This window comes from Scyliorhinus torazame, chromosome 4 (assembly GCF_047496885.1).
Source record: "Scyliorhinus torazame isolate Kashiwa2021f chromosome 4, sScyTor2.1, whole genome shotgun sequence".
NCBI classification, from domain to species: domain Eukaryota; kingdom Metazoa; phylum Chordata; class Chondrichthyes; order Carcharhiniformes; family Scyliorhinidae; genus Scyliorhinus; species Scyliorhinus torazame.
This window is the reverse complement of record NC_092710.1, coordinates 134,481,628-134,500,420: the sequence shown is the minus strand read 5'-3', so window position 1 is coordinate 134,500,420 and position 18,793 is coordinate 134,481,628. Positions and strand designations below refer to the sequence as shown.

The 18,793-nt window shown below is 46.3% G+C and overlaps 1 protein-coding gene across 3 annotated transcripts in view; it reads left to right on the top strand.

Moving 5' to 3' along the window:
- The window catches only part of dlgap2a (discs, large (Drosophila) homolog-associated protein 2a), a 1,100,531-nt gene that overhangs the window by 282,013 nt on the left and 799,725 nt on the right, over nt 1–18,793 (top strand). For all 3 annotated transcript variants that reach the window (XM_072498636.1, XM_072498634.1, XM_072498633.1), the window contains one exon: nt 2,162–2,281. Coding sequence is in view for 2 of the 3 variants with exons in the window: in XM_072498634.1 (XP_072354735.1) it covers nt 2,162–2,281 (120 nt within the window). In the remaining variant the exon portion in view is untranslated. The remainder of the gene's footprint in view (nt 1–2,161; nt 2,282–18,793) is intronic.

Here is an 18,793-nt window from a genome sequence, read left to right as displayed (position 1 = left end):
TGAATTTGGTTTATATAATGTGATATTGGGACCTGTTAAAACCAATATTGTGTCATTTAACTTTTTTACTTTGGTTATGCTCAAGAAGTTCTGGAAGCATTCTTTCACTGCTAAAATGTCAGTAATCAAAAACCAAATTCTGTGAGTTGGTGGCAACACAATCGAAAGGAGAGGATAAAATATTCCCCAGGGCTAAGGCTAATATGAATAAATTACATATTAACAGTGACCTTTAAAAAAAATGCATTCTCTGCATTTGGACATTGCTGGCAAGGCCAGCAATTGAAATGAAAAATGAAATGAAATGAATGAATTTTGCCTTTCTCTAAATACGCTTGAGAAAGTAGTGAGCTGCTTTCTTGAACTATTGTATTCTATTGTAGTGCTGTGAGGGAGGAAGATCGAGGATTACATCCTGGTGCTGATGAGGGAAAGGCAATCAATTTCCAAGTGAGGATACTATGTGACTTGGAGGGGATCTTGCAGGTGGTGGTGTTCCCCTGCGTCTGCTGCCCTTGCCCTCCACATGATAGAGGCCATAGGTATCAAATTTATTTTTGAAGGAGACTTGGCAAGTTGCTGCAGTGCATCTTGTAGATAGTACACTCTGAGTGATAGTAGAGGGAGTACATGTTTAAGATGTTGGTTACTTTCCTGGATGCTGTTGAAGCTCTACTCATCCAGGCATATGGCGAGTATTCCATCATACTTCTGATTTGTGCTGTGTAAATGATGGAAAGTCTGTGGGATGTCAGGAGGTGAACTACTCATCAGAATAGAGGAATATTGTGTCCAGTTCTGTTCGCCTCATTATAGGACGGATGTGGATGCTTTGGAGACGGTACAGAGGAGATTTACCAGGATGCTGCCTGGACTGGAGGGCATGTCCTATGAAGAAAGGTTGAGGGAGCTAGGGCTTTTCTCACTGGAGCGAAGAAGGCAGAGAGGTGACTTGATCGAGGTGTACAAGATGATGAGAGGCATGGATAGAATGGATCGCCAGAGACTTTTCCCCAGAATGGAAATGGCTGTCACGAGGGGACATAATTTTAAGGTGATTGGAGGAAGGTATAGGGGAGATGTCAGAGGTAGGTTCTTTATACAGAGAGTGGTGGGTGTATGGAATGCACTGCCAGCAGAGGTGGTGGAGTCAGAGTCATTAGGGACATTTAAGCAACTCTTAGACAGGCACATAGACAGCAGTAAATTGAAGGGGTGTAGGTTAGGTTGATCTTAGATTAGGATAAATGGTCGGCACAACAGCGTGAGCTGAAGGGCCTGTACTGTGCTGTACTGTTCTATGTTCTATGTAATACCTAGCCTCTGATCTTCTCTTATAACCACAGTATTTATATGGCAGTTCCAGTTAAGGTGGATGTTAATGGTGGAGGGATTAGATAATGTAAATGCCATTGAATGCCAAGGTTATGGGGTTAGACTCCTTTCTATCGGAGATAACCATTGCCTGCTCCTTGTCTTCACAAATATTACTTTCCTCTTAGCGCAGGCCTAAATGTTATACTCGTCTTGCTACATATAGACACAGTCTGCTTCATTATCTGAGGAATTGCAAATATACTGAACAATATGCAATTGTCAACAAACATTCCATCCCCCTTCTGACCTTATGAAGGGGAGGTCATTGATTAAGCACGTGAGGGTGGTTGAGCATAGGAGAAACTTCTGCCCTGAGGAACTTCAGGAGTGATGGGCTGAGATGATTGGCCTGCAACCACCACAAAAAGCTCCAGCCAGTGGAAAGTATTCCCCTGAGAAATAGGGTAATTGCCTTGGATTCGGGAAACCTGTGCCCTGGCATGGCTGACAAAAGTCGGGTCTGTCAGAAATGGGGACTTGGGCCTCCGGGTCCCACATACCATTTTCCAAGGTCTGCGGACTGTTCCCGTCTCTACTAGAATTTGTTCCTGGGTACCTGAAATCCTGAACAATAACATCCCTCCCGTCAATGGGTATAAGCATCAGATTTTATAGTTTTACAAAGGAATGTATAATTTACTCATGAATCTGCTATATGAAGAAGCATGCAACTATCAAAAACCTCTCCTTTCTTTTGTTTTTTTAGTATCTTGGTGCTTGTTGGATATTGAAATGGTTTTGTTTTACTTTCTGTTCCTTTCCCCCTGTTTCTATCTCCTCGCAGGTCACTCTCCACCACATGTACTCTTTCAGCTTGGAGGGCGGGACGACCTGGGTCGGGGACTTCTCCAGGACTGCTGTCACTGTCACTCTGTGATTGACTGGCGAAGAAGGTGCAATTCAGGTGGGGCATTGATCTTTTCTTCCTCTGTTCCCTCCTTATTCATTTTATTTTATTTGGTGAATAACTGAACAGAAACAGATAATTTGGCCAAACAGACCTATTAGGTCTTTTCCTCCATCCAATCCACTTCTCATCCTTCTTCATTTAATTCGTCCAGCATAACCTTCCTTTCTCTGTCAACTGTTTACCTAGCTTCCCCTTCAGTGCATCTATCCCAATTGACACAACCACTCTTTGGTAGCAAGTTTCCCATTCTAATCATTCTTGGGTAAATTCTTTTTTTGGACTTATTAGTGAATATCCTACTTTGTGGCCACAGGTTTTGGTACCTCCCGCAAATGGAAACATCCGTTGTCTGTCCACTATTAGTTTAAAGTTGCAGTTTGGGTTTGCTAGTCTCTAACCCCCCACCCCCCACCTCCCCACCCACCCCCAGCCTTCCAACACCTCCTTTTCTTTTTCTTTTTCTTTTGTCACTTGCTTGAGGGGATCCTCAATTCAGAAGGAAAACTGTGAACTGCTGGAGTTAAGGGTTTCTGAGCGCAAGTAAAATAAAGTCAAATAAACAAATCATCTTGTACAAATCTTGTATTTGTATTGCCCAATATTTTGGGCAGCACGGTAGCATTGTGGATAGCACAAATGCTTCACAGCTCCAGGGTACCAGGTTCGATTCCGGCTTGGGTCACTGTCTGTGCGGAGTCTGCACATCCTCCCCGTGTGTGCGTGGGTTTCCTCCGGGTGCTCCGGTTTCCTCCCACAGTCCAAAGATGTGCGGGTTAGGTGGATTGGCCATGCTAAATTGCCCATAGTGTCCAAAATTGCCCTTAGTGTTGCGTTGGGTTACTGGGTTATGGGAATAGGGTGGAGGTGTGGACCTCAGGTAGGGTGCTCTTTCCAAGAGCCGGTGCAGACTCGATGGGCCGAATGGCCTCCTTCTGCACTGTAAATTCTATGAAACTCTATGAAAAAAAGAATTTGCTTTTGAAAACCCTGTGATATCTGTCAGTAAAATATATGAGGCTCCAAAGCTTATTAAGTATCATTAACCTCTGACTCCTTGGTAACAAAAACTCCTCGCCAGCTTGCCCAGCTACGATACGTGAATTTGTGTGCCGAGCTCTATTGACACTAGAGCTTAATATTAACATTTTCTTGTTATGTATTTAGGGCAAGAAAAGGTGATCAGGTCCATGGATGGTTGCAATGTGGGCACTTTGGAATTTGATTGTTTGGTCAATGAACTGACAGAGCAGGTTGCATCTGCCAGTTAACTGCCTAAGCGATCAAGTTGAAAATTACCCCCAGAAATTGTTTTACACGACTCAATTCCATGTACCTGCCCTCTTTCCCCCCCCCCCCCAACAGTTTGAAGAATACATAGCCAACACAGGAATTCTTTGCAGAAATACCTCTCTGTTTTTTAATGGCAAGGGCATCAGGCGCAAAGAGGCTTCAATCCAATAGGTAATACCTGGAATCTTACTTTAATTTTTTAATTCTTCATTATTATCTCCAGGAAGTTCCACAGGCTGATCACCCTCTAAGAACACTTTTGCGTAGGGAATCGACACTCAGCTATTTCTGATATGAGGTCTTGTCCGACCAGAGGCGGAAGGCCCTCTGATTATTCTATTTTTTTGTAATATAAATTTAGAGTACCCAATTCATTTTTCCCAATTAAGGGGCAATTTAGCGTGGCCAATCCACCTATCCTGCACATCTTTGTGTTGTGTGTGTGTGTGTGTGTGTGTGACGGACAGTGACCCAAAGCCGGGGTCGAACCTGGGACCTCGGCGTGATTATTCTATTTTTAAATGGCCCAGAACAAAAGTGTTGGTTTTGTTCAGTAGAGATTTAAAGTAGACAGAATTTAGAATTTTGTATGTGTGAAAATGTTTTTGATCTGGCAAAATGGATGTACTTTAAACATATAGAAGCTTTGTTCATTTTAATTTGTTCAATGGGAATTTTGAGCTGGTTTGTGTCAGGCGGTGAGGCTCACTGCTGTGGCATGATGCTATTCAGAGCTGTGGGTGGCTGACGTTCTTTTTGTATTTGAATAGATGATGCTGTGTTAGTGCTTACACTGGGCCAGTTCTCATGGATTCAATAACGCTGGTTCAGAATGAATTTAATGAATAAATATAAGTGGGTTATTACAACTCGTTTACCTGCAGTTACTGCTGCTTCTGCAATTTTTGCATGATTGAATCATCATTGACTAATTCTGGAATTTTCCAATGCCTGGTACACATGAAATCAGATCATTTTTTGTTAGATCATGGATGATATGTATCTTCACTCCATCTATCATGCTTTGTTTCATTATGCTTAATTATCTAAGCATCCTCGCACACAGTGATAATGTCCTGCATGTGAGTGCAACAAATAAGACTGAAGCATTTGCCATGCATTAGCCAAAAATGCCAAGTGGATGATCCATCTGAGCCTCCTCCTGAGGTCCACAGAATCACAGATGCAAGTCTTCAGCCAATTTCATTTATACCACTTGCCATCGAGAAATGACAGAATACACTGAATACTATGGTTCCCAGCAACATCCAAGCTCCAGCACTGAAGATTTGTGCTCTAGAACTAGCCAGGCCCCTCGCCTACCAGATTACATGCTGACTGCAGTCCAGAAGACATGCCCCGCAAGATTAAGATTAGCCATGCCTCTTAGCCAAAGCTGTTCCAGTAACCTACCCAACAATGTGGCAAATTGAGGCAGCACGTTGGCTCAGTGGGTTAGCCCTGTAGCCTCACGGTGCCGAGGTCCCAGGTTCGATCCCGGCTCTGGGTCATTGTCCGTGTGGAGTTTGCACATTCTCCCCGTGTTTGCGTGGGTTTCACCCCCACAACCCAAAGATGTGCAGGCTAGGTGAATTGGCCACGCTAAATTGCCCCTTAATTGGAAAAAATTAATTGGGTACACTAAATTTGTAAAAAAATAAAAACAAATGTAGCAAATTGCTCAGGTATTCCCTGTCCACAAAAAGCAGGACAAATCTGTTATGGCTAACTATCAACGACTCTTAGTTACCTGCAAAGTGATGGAAGGAGTCGTTAACAGTGCTATCTAGCAGCATTTACTCACTTGTAGCCAGCTCACCAATGCTCAGTTTGGGTTTTGTCAAAGACCACTTAGCTCCGGGTCTCATTGCATCCTTAGTCCTAACATCAACTAAAAGCTACCATCTCCAAGAGAGTATGGGCACGACAACTTGACATTCAGTGGTATTACCATTGCTGAATCCCCACCCTCAACATCTTGAAGGCCATCGTATAATTAATTGGGCTAGCCACATAAATACGGTAGCTACAAGAACAGGTCAGAGGCTGAGTGTTTTCTAATATGCAGCTCACCTCCTGACTCCCAATGCCTTTCCACATTCTACCAGGCACAAGTCAGCACTCATCGCTTGTTGAGATGAGTGTAGCTCCAACAACACTCAAGAAGTTCAATACCATCCAGAACAAACCAGCCAACTTGGCTGGTGCCTCACCCATGATCTTAAATGTTCACACCAGCGCATAGTAGCTGCAGAGGTTATCATTGACAAGATGCACTGCAACAACTCAGCAAGGCTTCTGTGCAGCCCCTTACAAACCCCTGGCCTCTACCACCTAGAAAGATGGGGGAAACAGTCATATATGAACACTGGAACTTGCAAGTTATCCTCCAAAACACACAGCGTTCAGGCTGGATTTTCATGGAGGCGAATGGTGCTATGACCCTGGTCCCATTTTTGACAGATCCTATTTTTGCCAGGAACGGTAAGGGGACAGGATGTGATTGACAAAAATGGGAAACCCAATCCCTGCATGAACTCAGTGCAGAGTTCAAACAGACCCTATTTTTATTGGAGCAAGGTTTGTTTCCCACAGTGCATGACTTACACGTTTTAATAGTAGACATAAATAAGTATAAAAAGTGAATACTGTCTGTTGAACTGTCAAGTTATTTATATCCCCTGCTCTTTAAATTTAAAGTACTAACAACATTCTTTACCTCTGAGATGAAAAGAAATAATGCGTGCCATTTCCATAGCTGTTTGTTGACATAAGCCTGAGTGCTATTATTAACTGTTTGCCTGCTTCCACAACCTGTCATTGTCACAATTGAGATCCTGTAAATGTATAGTTTAATTCACAGATCCAAGAGGTTATTATTGGATTGGTTGTCTTTGGTGTTGAGCTGTTAATACAAATGTCTGATTTAATATGGGATGAAATACTTGAAGGTATTTAAATGTTTGAATTATTGAATGGGCTTTTATCAGTGAGTGTTTTTTTATGTAGTGAAATCTGTATAGATACCTAGAACCTTAATTCATTTCATTTCAGCATGTCTGCCCATGGTTTATACAAGGTGAGTTGGCTTTCAGGGTATAAGGACTGGGGGGGGGGGGGGGGGGCATGGATTGGCATAAGTTGTCATAGGACTCTAAGGGACCAAGGGATTGGGTAGAGGGACGCAGGTTGGCATGTACGTTATGAGGGACCATTGGGGGTGGGTAGAAGGGCATAGGTTTGATGGAGAGTATGAGGGGCCATAGGGTTGGATGGGAAATTATTTGGCATTGATGGAGGCAGGGAGAGTGGATGGGAGATGAATGGGTGTGACGGGTAAGAGCTAGAGAGCGTAACTACTTTTATTACAACTGGGAGATAGTAGCAGATCTCCGAGGTGGGCCTTTTGCCCTCTGGTTGCCTACGAACCTTTTTCTGCAGCAGTGGGCATGACTCCAGCTCACACCCTGGAACAAAAATCCAGCTATTCAGGGCTGTTTATCCATAAACAAGGAATTTTCCTGGGCTTCAAATATATCAAAGTCGCTGGATCAACTGGAGCTCCCTCCCAAACAGAAAATAGACTACCTTCACCACACAAACTGCTGAAGGGCAGTTAAGGACGGACAGTAAAGTTGGCTTTGCCAGCAACGAACACATCTCCTGATTGAATAAAAAAACCCTTGCTTAACTTTCAATGAAGGCAAAATACTATGGATGCTGGAGATCGGAAATAAACACAGAAAGTGCTAAAAATACTCAGCAGGTCTGTCAACATCTGTGGCGAGAGTAATGGAGTTAAACTCCTGAGTTCAATATGACTCTTCTTTGGAATTGATGCTGCCAGACATGCTGGGTTTTCCCAGAACTGTCTGTTTGATACTAAAAATATGTCACTCATGTTTCTTAAATTGCCAGTTGACTTAGTCTCAGCTGTTTTGTGGGGGACTGTTCCAGGTTTCCACCCCCCCTTGGTGTCAAACATTGCTCCTGACACCACTCCTGAATGGCCGAACTCTACTTTTAAGACTATCCTCCCAGTTCTAGACTCACTGACAAGCAATAAGGTAGACATAGGGAAACTATCGACCCTTTAATCATCTTAAGCATCTCAACTTGATCACCTCTTAATCTTCTATACTCAAAGGAATATAAATCTATTCTGTACAAGTCGTTATCATAATACAGGATCTTTCAGAATATGACCAAGTTTGTTACAACTGGGAAACCATAAATAGGGACCATAGATATGAGGTATTTACTGATAGGGCACGTCTGATGGCAAATGCCAAGCTGCCCAGATTCCAAAGGAAAATTTGAAACATCTGCAGTTTGTATATTATGAGGGTGGGGCCTGAAATCAGGAAATTACATCTCTGACCAATTGTGATGATTTTATATTAAAGTAAACGTTTTTAAAAATAAGCAAAAATAACTTAAACACGAGAATGGCTTCACACAGTTAACAGTACTTTAAAACAGCTCCAAATGACAGCACGGTAGCACAGTGGGTAGCACTGTTGTTTCACAGCTCCAGGGTCCCAGGTGCGATTCCTGACTTAGGTCACTGTCTGTGCGGAGTCTGCACATTCTCCCCGTGTCTGCGTGGGTTTCCTGCGGGTGCTCTGGTTTCGTCCCACAAGTGCTGAAAGACGTACTGTTAAGTAATTTGGACATTCTGAATTCTCCCTCTGTGTACCCGACCAGACGCAGGAATGTAACGACTCGGGGCTTTTCACAGTAACTTCATTGCAGCGTTAATGTAAGCCTACTTTGGACAATGAAGATTATTAAATTAAATTAAATTAAACTTAAACTACATTCAGAGCTAACCCTCCCTCTTCTGCTTGGCAACAATCCTTATAGCTTTTCAAACTTATAGAATTCCAGTAATTTTATCCTTCTGCCCTTAGAGCGTCCTCTGAAACTAACAGCAACTGGTTCTCCAGATCTGGCCCTGTCTTCTGGGAGATCTGCCATGTGTAAACTATTATTGATTTTCCTCTTGGTTCATTATCATATCAAAACAACTTACTGTTGTCTTGCAGTCACTCTGTATCTTAATCTAATTACAACAACCACAACCCCCCCCCCCCCCCCCCTTGCCTGTTTTCCAGTACATGAGCCAAATGACATTATAATTCCTTGTTTCCCTGACATTTCTCTACTTGGAGCATTGTTAGAATGCAGAACTTGTGACCACAGGGAATATTTGTGGCAAAAAGCATAAATGAATTTAAGAAGAAGTTGGATACGCTCATGAGGGAGAAGAGAATAGAAGGATAGGTTGAAGAGGATGGTGTAAAAATGGTGGATGGGGGCTCGTATGGAATATACACTCTCTTTTGACCTGCTGTGTCAATTGGTTTGTTTCTGTGCTCTAAGTATAATTATACCAGATAATAATTTAACCCTTTTAGTTTGTCACGAGACAATGCTCCTCTCATTTTGAAAAAATGATTTTTCAACTTTCAACTGACTGTAAATGTTGCAATTGAAATGAGACAGAACAAACTGCTTAGAAATACAAGGCCACCTTCAAGTTAAAGGTGAAAAAGGCAAACTAGACACCTTCAGGGGAGTGTGAAGAGAGGGACATTTTCTATAATTCAGAGACTACTGAAACTCATCACTGTGCAATGAAGAGACATTAAAATAGGTTAGACCAAGGAGAGCCAATGGATGTTATCTATCTTGACTTCCAAAAGGCCTTTGATAAGGTGCCTCACGGGAGACTGCTGAGTAAAATAAGGGCCCATGGTATTCGAGGCAAGGTACTAACATGGATTGACGATTGGCTGTCAGGCAGAAGGCAGAGCGTTGGGATAAAAGGTTCTTTTTCGGAATGGCAACCGGGGACGAGTGGTGTCCCGCAGGGTTCAGTGTTGGGGCCACAGCTGTTCTCTTTATATATTAACGATCTAGATGACGGAACTGGGGGCATTCTGGCTAAGTTTGCCGATGGTACAAAGATAGGTGGAGAGGCAGGTAGTATTGAGGAGGTGGGGAGGCTGCAGAAAGATTTAGACAGTTTAGGAGAGAGGTCCAAGAAATGGTTGATGAAATTCAACGTGGGCAAGTGCGAGGTCTTGCACTTTGGAAAAAAGAATAGAGGCATGGACTATTTTCTAAACGGTGACAAAATTCATAATGCTGAAGTGCAAAGGGACTTGGGAGTCCTAGTCCAGGATTCTCTAAAGGTAAACTTGCAGGTTGAGTCCGTAATTAAGAAAGCAAATGCAATGTTGTCATTTATCTCAAGAGGCTTAGAATATAAAAGCAGGGATATACTTCTGAAGCTTTATAAAACATTAGTTAGGCCCCATTTAGAATACTGTGAGCAACTTTGGGCCCCACACCTCAGGAAGGACATACTGGCACTGGAGCGGGTCCAGCGGAGATTCACACGGATGATCCCAGGAATGGTAGGCCTAACATACAATGAACGTCTGAGGATCCTGGGATTATATTCATTGGAGTTTAGGAGGTTGAGGGGAGATCTAATAGAAACTTACAAGATAATGAATGGCTTAGATAGGGTGGACGTAGGGAAGTTGTTTCCATTAGCAGGGGAGACTAGGACCCGGGGGCACAGCCTTAGAATAAAAGGGAGTCACTTTAGAACAGAGATGAGGAGAAATTTCTTCAGCCAGAGAGTGGTGGGTCTGTGGAATTCATTGCCACAGAGGGCGGTGGAGGCCGGGACGTTGAGTGTCTTTAAGACAGAAGTTGATAAATTCTTGATTTCTCGAGGAATTAAGGGCTATGGAGAGAGAGCGGGTAAATGGAGTTGAAATCAGCCATGATTGAATGGTGGAGTAGACTCGATGGGCTGAATGGCCTTACTTCCGCTCCTATGTCTTATGGTCTTAAAATGCAAAGTGCAAGATATTGAAACATTGGCTGCCACAGTTAGAACCCCTTGGAAATACATAATGGGTGATGTGTCACAGGCCAGACTTCAGATTCTGTAAAGACAATGCCAGTGACAACAGGTAGTGTCAAGAAAGTTATAAGCAGAGGAACCAGACTGAAAGGTTGTCCTCCCTCCCTTTCTCTCTTTTGGAACAAAATGGTTTTGAAGTCAACTTAATTAGAAATCTACCAGCAAACCGAGCACAGTGGGCTAAACAGCTGGCTTGTAATGCAGAACAAGGCAGCAGCGTGGGTTCAATTCCCGTACCAGCATCCCCGAACAGGCACCGGAATGTGGCGACTAGGAGCTTTTCACAGTAACTTCATTGAAGCTGACTGGTGACAATAAGCGATTATTATTATTAGTTATTATATCATAATGATTGCAAAATTTTCTGCACTTGACCACATCCACGAATCCAGCTAATCAAAATCTGCCTTAAGTAAAGTAAAAGGACACTTAGCTGTATATTCGTTTAACGTTTTAACATGTGTGTTCGAGACGTCGTGTTTTTAATTTTTTCTCTGGTATTGTGATCAACAAATCTGCTCTTTCTTTAACACGGGGAGAATGTGCAAACTCCACACAGACAGTGCCCCAGAGCCGGAATCGAACCTGCGACCTCGGCGCCGTGAGGCAGGAATGCTAACCACTGTGCCACCATGCTGCTCCCATATCAGCTCTCAACCAAGCCACCTACTTTCACCTCCGAGGTATCACTCCTCTCTGCCTCTTCTCAGCTCATTTTCAGCTGAAACTCTGACACATACCTTTTTTACAACAAGACTTGACCATTCCACTGTTCTCCTGGATGGCCTCCCATCTCCCACCCTCAAGAAACTTGTGCTCATCCAAAACTCTGCTGCCAAAATGCTCATTTTCACCAAGTCCGTTCATCCATCGTGCTATGCTTGGTGACCTTCATCGGCTCTCAGACTGGAAAAGCTTTTCTAATTTCTAATCATTTCATGGATTTCAGCCTGTCTATTTTTGTAATTCATTTGACCCTACAAGCTTCCGAGACGCTGCGTTCCTGCAGCTCTGACTTCTTGTGCATCCCCAACAATAATCATTTTGCCTTGGCCAGGAGTCAGCAGCCCATGCCGGCTGCTCTTTAATATCTCATCTGCGGCTCCCAACATTTTTGAGTTGGATCACATTATCGTGAAAAAGCTTATTAAAATGAAATCAAGTCAATTAAAGTGAGAGCCATGATTTACCTGTGGTGTTAAAAGTATAATATTTATGCTGCACTTTACTATTTCAGATGATAGTTTTACCAAAAAGCATAATTATACTCTTAAAAAAAACTTGCCCAAGTGGTATAGCTCCACCATGGCTATAGATAACAGGAGAGATTCTCTGGCCTATCCCATGGCGCGATTCTCGTGGTGGAATCTTCTGGTCTCACTGCTGTCAATGGGATTTCCCATTGAATCCATCCCACGCCGTCGGGGAACGCATGGTGGGGGTGTGCGCCGTCGGCAGTCCGGAAAATCCCACTGGCCTGAATAGCTGGAAGATCTCGCCTAATGCCTCTTGCTCAAGGAACAGGTTTTATGATTGTGACTATCATTGCTTGTAATATAGTTGAGACAATGAATTATCCTGAATGTGCTATTAGAGGTTTTCTTCCAACCGTAAGAATCAATAACTGAAAAAAGTCTTAATTCTACACATCTTAAGTTAAAGCTTGTTTCAAAAAGACTTTACCGACAAAATTCTCATTTAAAAATTCAACTTAGTACAAAATACAATGTAAAAACACATAGGACAAATAAAATTCAGTTTGTTACATTTGCAAATGTGTTATTCCTTTTTTATTCAAATTGAAAACTTGCTGGGTTTTCCATTAAACCAGTACGGTTCACAATTTTACATTTTATCTTCGAACATGCTTATACATAATCATGCAAATTGATGCATAAAACCTGAACATGTATATGCTGGAGAGATGAAAATAAAATTTTTAAAAGATGAAAAAAACTTCAAAAGATGTGCTAATTCAGAATTAGGTCCATTTTCATTTTGATTTTTTTTCTACCAAAAACAAATTAAGTGTATTTTATGCATTATATATGAAAATTATACATTTTAGCAGAAACATTTGCAATCTGCCAAATATTTTAAAATGCTGAATTTTAGTCCTGCATTTCCAAATGGTTTTGTATCATGCAATTTTTTTTTTAACAGCTCATAGTTAAAAATGTTGCCAAAGACATCCGGTTGCGGCTAAGCCGCATGATTCGGCAGCTCCCGCTACTACGGACTTTCGGGCTCATTGGAGGAGCCCCAATGGAATTTTATTTTGACGACAACCCGTGGGGAAGTGAAGAGAGAGGTCCTCCTCCAACCTTTATGGACCGGACCAGAAGTGCAACGGCCAAAAAAAGCGGCATTGGAGCAGCGGGAGAAGCGAGGGAAAAAAATCAAAATGGCGGCGGGCGGAGACAAAGCGGAGTGCGGGCCAGAGCTGCAGGAATTCATCAAGCGCTGCTTCGAGGAGCTGCACAAGGAGATGCTGGCGCCTATGCTGGCGGTAATTGAAGGACTAGGGATAACCCAGAAGGCCCACGAGGTGAAGATCCAAGAGGTACAGAAAAAGGCTAGTGAGAATGAGGACGAGCTCTTGGGCCTGGCGGTGAGAGTGGAGCGGCACGTGGCGCTACACAAGAGGTGGGCGGGAAGACTCGAAGACCTGGAGAACAGGTCGAGGAGAAAGAATCTGCGGATCCTGGGTCTCCCAGAAGGAGTGGAGGGGGCCGATGCCGTGGCATACGCGGGCACGATGATTGGGGCGGTGATGGGCGTGGAGGCCCCTTCGAGGTCGCTGGAGCTGTACGGGGCATACCGGGTGCTGGCGAGGAAGCCCAAGGCAAATGAGCCGCCAAAGGCGATGGTGGTGAGATTTCACCGGTTCACGGACAGAGAGAGGGTCCTGAAATGGGCCAAGAAGGAGCGGAGCAGCAAATGGGACAATGCAGAGATCCGAATATACCCGGACTGGAGCACGGAGGTTGCGGGTTTCAACCGGGCCAAACCGGAAAGGAGTGAAATTTGGAATGCTGCAGCCAGTGCGATTGTGGGTCACATACAAGGACCAACACTACTACCTCGAAACGCCTGAAGAGGCGTGGACCTTCATACAAACTGAAAAGGTGGACTCTAACTGAGGGTTTGTGAGGGTGGGGGAGATGTTTGAGGGTTGATGTGTGATGGTTGTTGTATATAGGGGGTCAATCACGCGCAGGAAATGTTACATGGGCTGGGGGAGAGAGACAAGGCCGCGACAGGAGCTGCGCCAGAGGGGGTGGGGCAGGCTTTGGAAAGCGCGGGGTTTTTCCCGCGCGCGGGAAGAAAGGCGGGAATGGGAACGAAGGAACGCACATTGATTGGGAGACTCCCACACGGGGGGGTCAAAGGGACGGCGGGGGAAGCCGGGGACAGCAGGTGTCAGTTGACTTACGGGAGTACGGGAGTGATATGGGGGGAGCAAAAAAGCTAGACAGGGGTCTAGCGGGGGGGGGGGGGGGGGGGGGGGAAGGATTGCTGCTGCACTGGCCGAAAGGGAATGGGACACATAAGAGGTGGTCGGGATGGAGGTCCCCCGGCTGGGGGACTGGAGGGTGAGGGAGACGCGGACACGGAACTGGCCCAGAAAAGGAGATGGCTAGTCGGGGGAGTGAGAGCCCCTCCAATCCGGCTGATAACGTGGAACGTGAGGGGCCTGAATGGGCCGGTGAAGAGGGCTTGAGTGTTCGCGCACTTGAAGGGACTGAAGGCAGACGTGGCTATGCTCCAAGAGACACACCTGAAGGTGGCGGACCAGGTCAGGTTAAGAAAGGGATGGGTAGGACAGGTATTTCACTCGGGACTGGACGCGAAGAATAGAGGGGTGGCAATATTGGTGGGAAAGCATGTGTCATTTGAGGCCAAGACTATCGTAGTGGATAACGGAGGGAGATATGTGATGGTGAGCGGTAGATTGCAAGGGACGTGGGTGGTGTTGGTAAATGTATAAGCCCCGAACTGGGATGATACTGGATTCATGAAGCGCATGTTGGGGTGCATTCCGGACCTGGAGGTAGGAGGACTGATAATGGGAGGGGACTTCAATACAGTGCTGGTTCCAGCACTGGACCGCTCCAAATCAAGGACTGGAAAGAGGCCGGCGGCGGCCAAGGTACTTAGGGGGTTTATGGATCAGATTGGGCGAGTGGACCCATGGAGGTTTGCAAGACCGCAGGCCAGGGAATTTTCTTTCTTCTCCCACGTGCACAAAGCCTACTCCCGGATAGATTTTTTTGTTCTGGGCAGGGCGCTCATCCCGAGGGTGGAGGGGACAGAGTATTCGGCCATAGCCGTTTTGGACCACGCCCCCCACTGGGTGGAAATGGGGCTGGGAGAGGAGAGGGCCCAACGCCTGCTGTGGAGGCTGGATGTGGGACTGCTGGCAGATGAAGTGGTGTGTGGGAAGGTGAGGGGGTGTATCAAAAGATACTTGGAGGCCAACGACAACGGGGAGGTGCGAGTGGGGGTGGTATGGGAGGCGTTGAAGGCGGTGATCAGGGGAGAGCTAATCTCCATCAGGGCTCATAGGGAGAAGACAGAGGGCATGGAAAGAGAGAGGTTAGTGGGGAGATCTTGCGGGTGGACAGGGGATACGCAGAGGCCCCGGAGGAAAGATTACTTGGGGAAAGACGACGGCTCCAGACGGAGTTTGACCTGTTGACCACAGGGAAGGCGGAGGCACAGTGGAGGAAGGCGCAGGGGGTGTCCTATGAATATGGGGAAAAGGCTAGTCGGATGCTGGCACACCAGCTCCGTAAGAGGACAGCAGCGAGGGAAATAGGGGGAATCAAAGATGGAAGGGGAGCCACGGTTCGGAGTGCGACGAAAATAAACGAGGTATTCAAGGCCTTCTATGAAGAGCTGTACAGATCCCAGCCCCCAGCGGGGGAAGAGGGGATGAGACGATTCCTAGACCAACTGAGATTCCCGAGGGTGGAGGAGCAAGAGGTGGCTGGTTTGGGGGCACCAATTGGGTTGGAGGAGCTGAGGAAGGGTTTGGGGAGTATGCAGGCGGGGAAGGCCCCGGGGCTGGGCGGGTTCCCGGTGGAGTTCTACAGAAAGTACGTAGACCTGTTGGCTCCGCTACTAGTGAGGACCTTTAATGAGGCAAGAGAGGAGGGGACTCTGCCCCCGACAATATCGGAAGCGACAATTTCTTTGATCCTAAAGCGGGACAAGGACCCACTGCAATGTGGATCGTACAGGCCGATCTCGCTCCTCAATGTGGACGCTAAGTTGTTGGCAAAAGTGATGGCCACGAGGATTGAGGACTGTGTCCCGGGGGTGATCCATGAGGACCAGACGGGATTCGTAAAGGGCAGGCAATTAAACACTAATGTGTGGCGGCTCTTAAACGTGATAATGATGCCATCGGAGGAGGGAGAGACGGAGATGGTGGCAGCTATGGACGCGGAAAAGGCCTTTGACCGAGTAGAGTGGGAGTACCTCTGGGAGGTGCTGCGTAGGTTTGGGTTCGGGGAGGGTTTATCAGCTGGGTTAAGCTCCTTTACAGAGCCCCGTTGGCGAGTGTAGTGACGAACCGGCGGAGGTCGGAGTACTTTCGGTTGTGCCGAGGAACGAGGCAGGGGGAGCCCCCTGTCCCCCCTGTTGTTTGCATTGGCGATCAAACCTTTGGCCATGTCATTGAGGGAGTCTAATAAATGGAGGGGGGTGGTCCGAGGGGGAGAAGAGCATTGGGTGTCGCTATATGCGGATGACCTGGTGCTGTACGTGGCGGATCCAATGGAGGGGATGCTGGAGGTCATGCAGACTCTAAAGGGAGTTTGGGGAGTTTTCGGGCTATAAGCTCAATGTAGGGAAGAGTGAGCTCTTTGTATTACAGGCAGGGGACCAAGAAAGAGTGATAGGGGACCTACCGCTGAGGAGGGCGCGGGGAGTTTTCGGTATCTGGGGATCCAGATAGCCAGGAGTTGGGGGGCCCTACATAAACTGAATCTGACGAGGTTGGTGGACCAAATGGAGGAGGACTTCAAAAGATGGGACATGTTACCGCTCTCGCTGGCGGGTAGAGTGCAGTCGGTCAAAATGGTGGTCCTTCCGAGGTTTCTGTTTGTGTTTCAGTGCCTTCCCATCGTGATCACCAAAGGCTTTTTTAAGAGAGTAGGTAGGAGCATTATGGGGTTTGTGTGGGCGAATAAGACCCCGAGGGTAAGGAAAGGGTTCCTGGAATGCAGTAGGGACCGAGGAGGGTTGGCGCTGCCAAACCTAGGGAGCTACTACTGGGCAGCAAATGTGGCGATGATCCGCAAGTGGGATATGGAGGGAGAGGGGGCAGCATGGAAGAGGATGGAGATGGCATCCTGTAAAGGAACGAGCCTGGGGGCTTGGTGATGGCACCGCTGCCGTTCTCGCCGTCAAAGTCTACCACGAGCCCGGCGGCAACGTTAAGGATCTGGGACCAGTGGAGACGGCACAGGGGTGCAGTGGGAGCCTCGGTGTGGCCCCGATTAGGGGTAACCACCGGTTTGTCCCGGGGAAGATGGACGGGGGGTTCCAGAGCTGGCATCGGGCGGGGATTAGAAGAATGGGGGACCTGTTCATTGACGGGACATTTGCGAGCCTCGGGGCACTGGAGGAGAAGTCTGAGTTACCCCCGGGAAATGCCTTTAGATATATGCATGTGAGGGCTTTTGTGAGGCGACAGGTCAGAGAATTCCCGTTGCTCCCGGCACAAGAAATTCAAGACAGGGTGATCTCGGGTGTATGGGTCGGGGAGTGCAAAGTGTCGGCAATACACCAGGAGATGAAAGAAGAGGGGGAAGCGCTAGTAGAAGGGGTAAATGGGAGGAGGAGCTGGGGGAGGAGATCGAGGAAGGTCTGTGGGCTGATGCCCTAGGTAGGGTTAATTCCACCTCCTCGTGTGCCAGGCTCAGCCTGATACAATTTAAGGTGGTTCACAGAGCTCACTTGACGGGGGCGAGGTTGAGTAGGTTCTTTGGGGTAGAGGACAGATGTGGAAGGTGCTCAGGGAGCCCGGCGAACCATGTCCATATGTTTTGGTCATGCCCGGCACTGGAGTGGTTCTGGAGAGGAGTGGCGGGAGCAATATCTCAGGTGGTGAAAGTCCAGGTCAAGCCAAGGTGGGGGCTAGCAATATTTGGAGTGGTGGACGAGCCGGGAGTGCAGGAGGCGAAAGAGGCCGGCATTCTGGCCTTTGCGTCCCTAGTAGCCCGGCAAAGGATCTTGCTAATGTGGAAGGAGGCGAAGCCCCCTAGCGTGGAGGCCTGGACAAACGACATGGCTGGGTTCATTAAGCTGGAGAGGATAAAGTTTGCCTTGAGAGGGTCTGCGCAGGGGTTCTACAGGCGGTGGCAACTGTTCCTGGACTATCTCGCGGAGCGTTAGAGGAAGGTCGGTCAGCAGCAGCAGCAACCCGGGGTGGGGGGGGGACGACTGCTTGGGGGGGTGGATGAGCAAGAGATAACATGAAGGGTGGGGGAAACTGGCACGTGCGGGAGAGAGCCAGTGTATAAAGCTATGTAAATATACCATTTTGCCATGTATATATTTGGCTCAGTGCGATTTTTTGTTGTTTTGTTATGGGGGGGGGGGGGTTGGTTATTGTTTGTAAGGGAGAAAAATTGTGTTGTTAAAAAACTAATAAATATATATATATTTTTTTTAAATGTTGCCAAACCCTGGCCTCTACCCTCAGCTTTGGAATTCTGTCCCTAAACCTCACCGCCTCTTGACCTTTAAGACCCTCGGCAAAGCTTGCTTCTCTGACAAAGGTTTTGGTTTTATGTGACTAGGTGCTAAATGTTGTTTGATAACACTTCTGTGCAGAGCCTTGAGGTGATTTATTACGGTAACGGCACTCTATGAACGTAAGTCATTGTGATTACAGCAAATGCATTATTTGGGCTCGCTTTTTCCATGCCTCTTTGAATACTGTGCCAGATACACCTACCATTTGGAGTACATTATCACAGTATTTGTTGTTAACATAGTTGCCATGTTTAGATGAATGAGTTATGGCTTAATATTTAAAAGTTGATATTTGTTTGATATTTTCTTTAAAAACATTGAAAAATGCAAGCATGGGCGCAGAGCAACTACTGCTGAGTTACCTCTTTGCTATGGCTATGCAAACTGCATGGAGCTCATCTTTTTTCCCTGCAGTCTGTACAGTATTTGTAGAATAGTTCTTTGAAATACATCCTGACTTTACTGAGCTTAACTCATTTCAGAGAAGAATTAACTCTCTG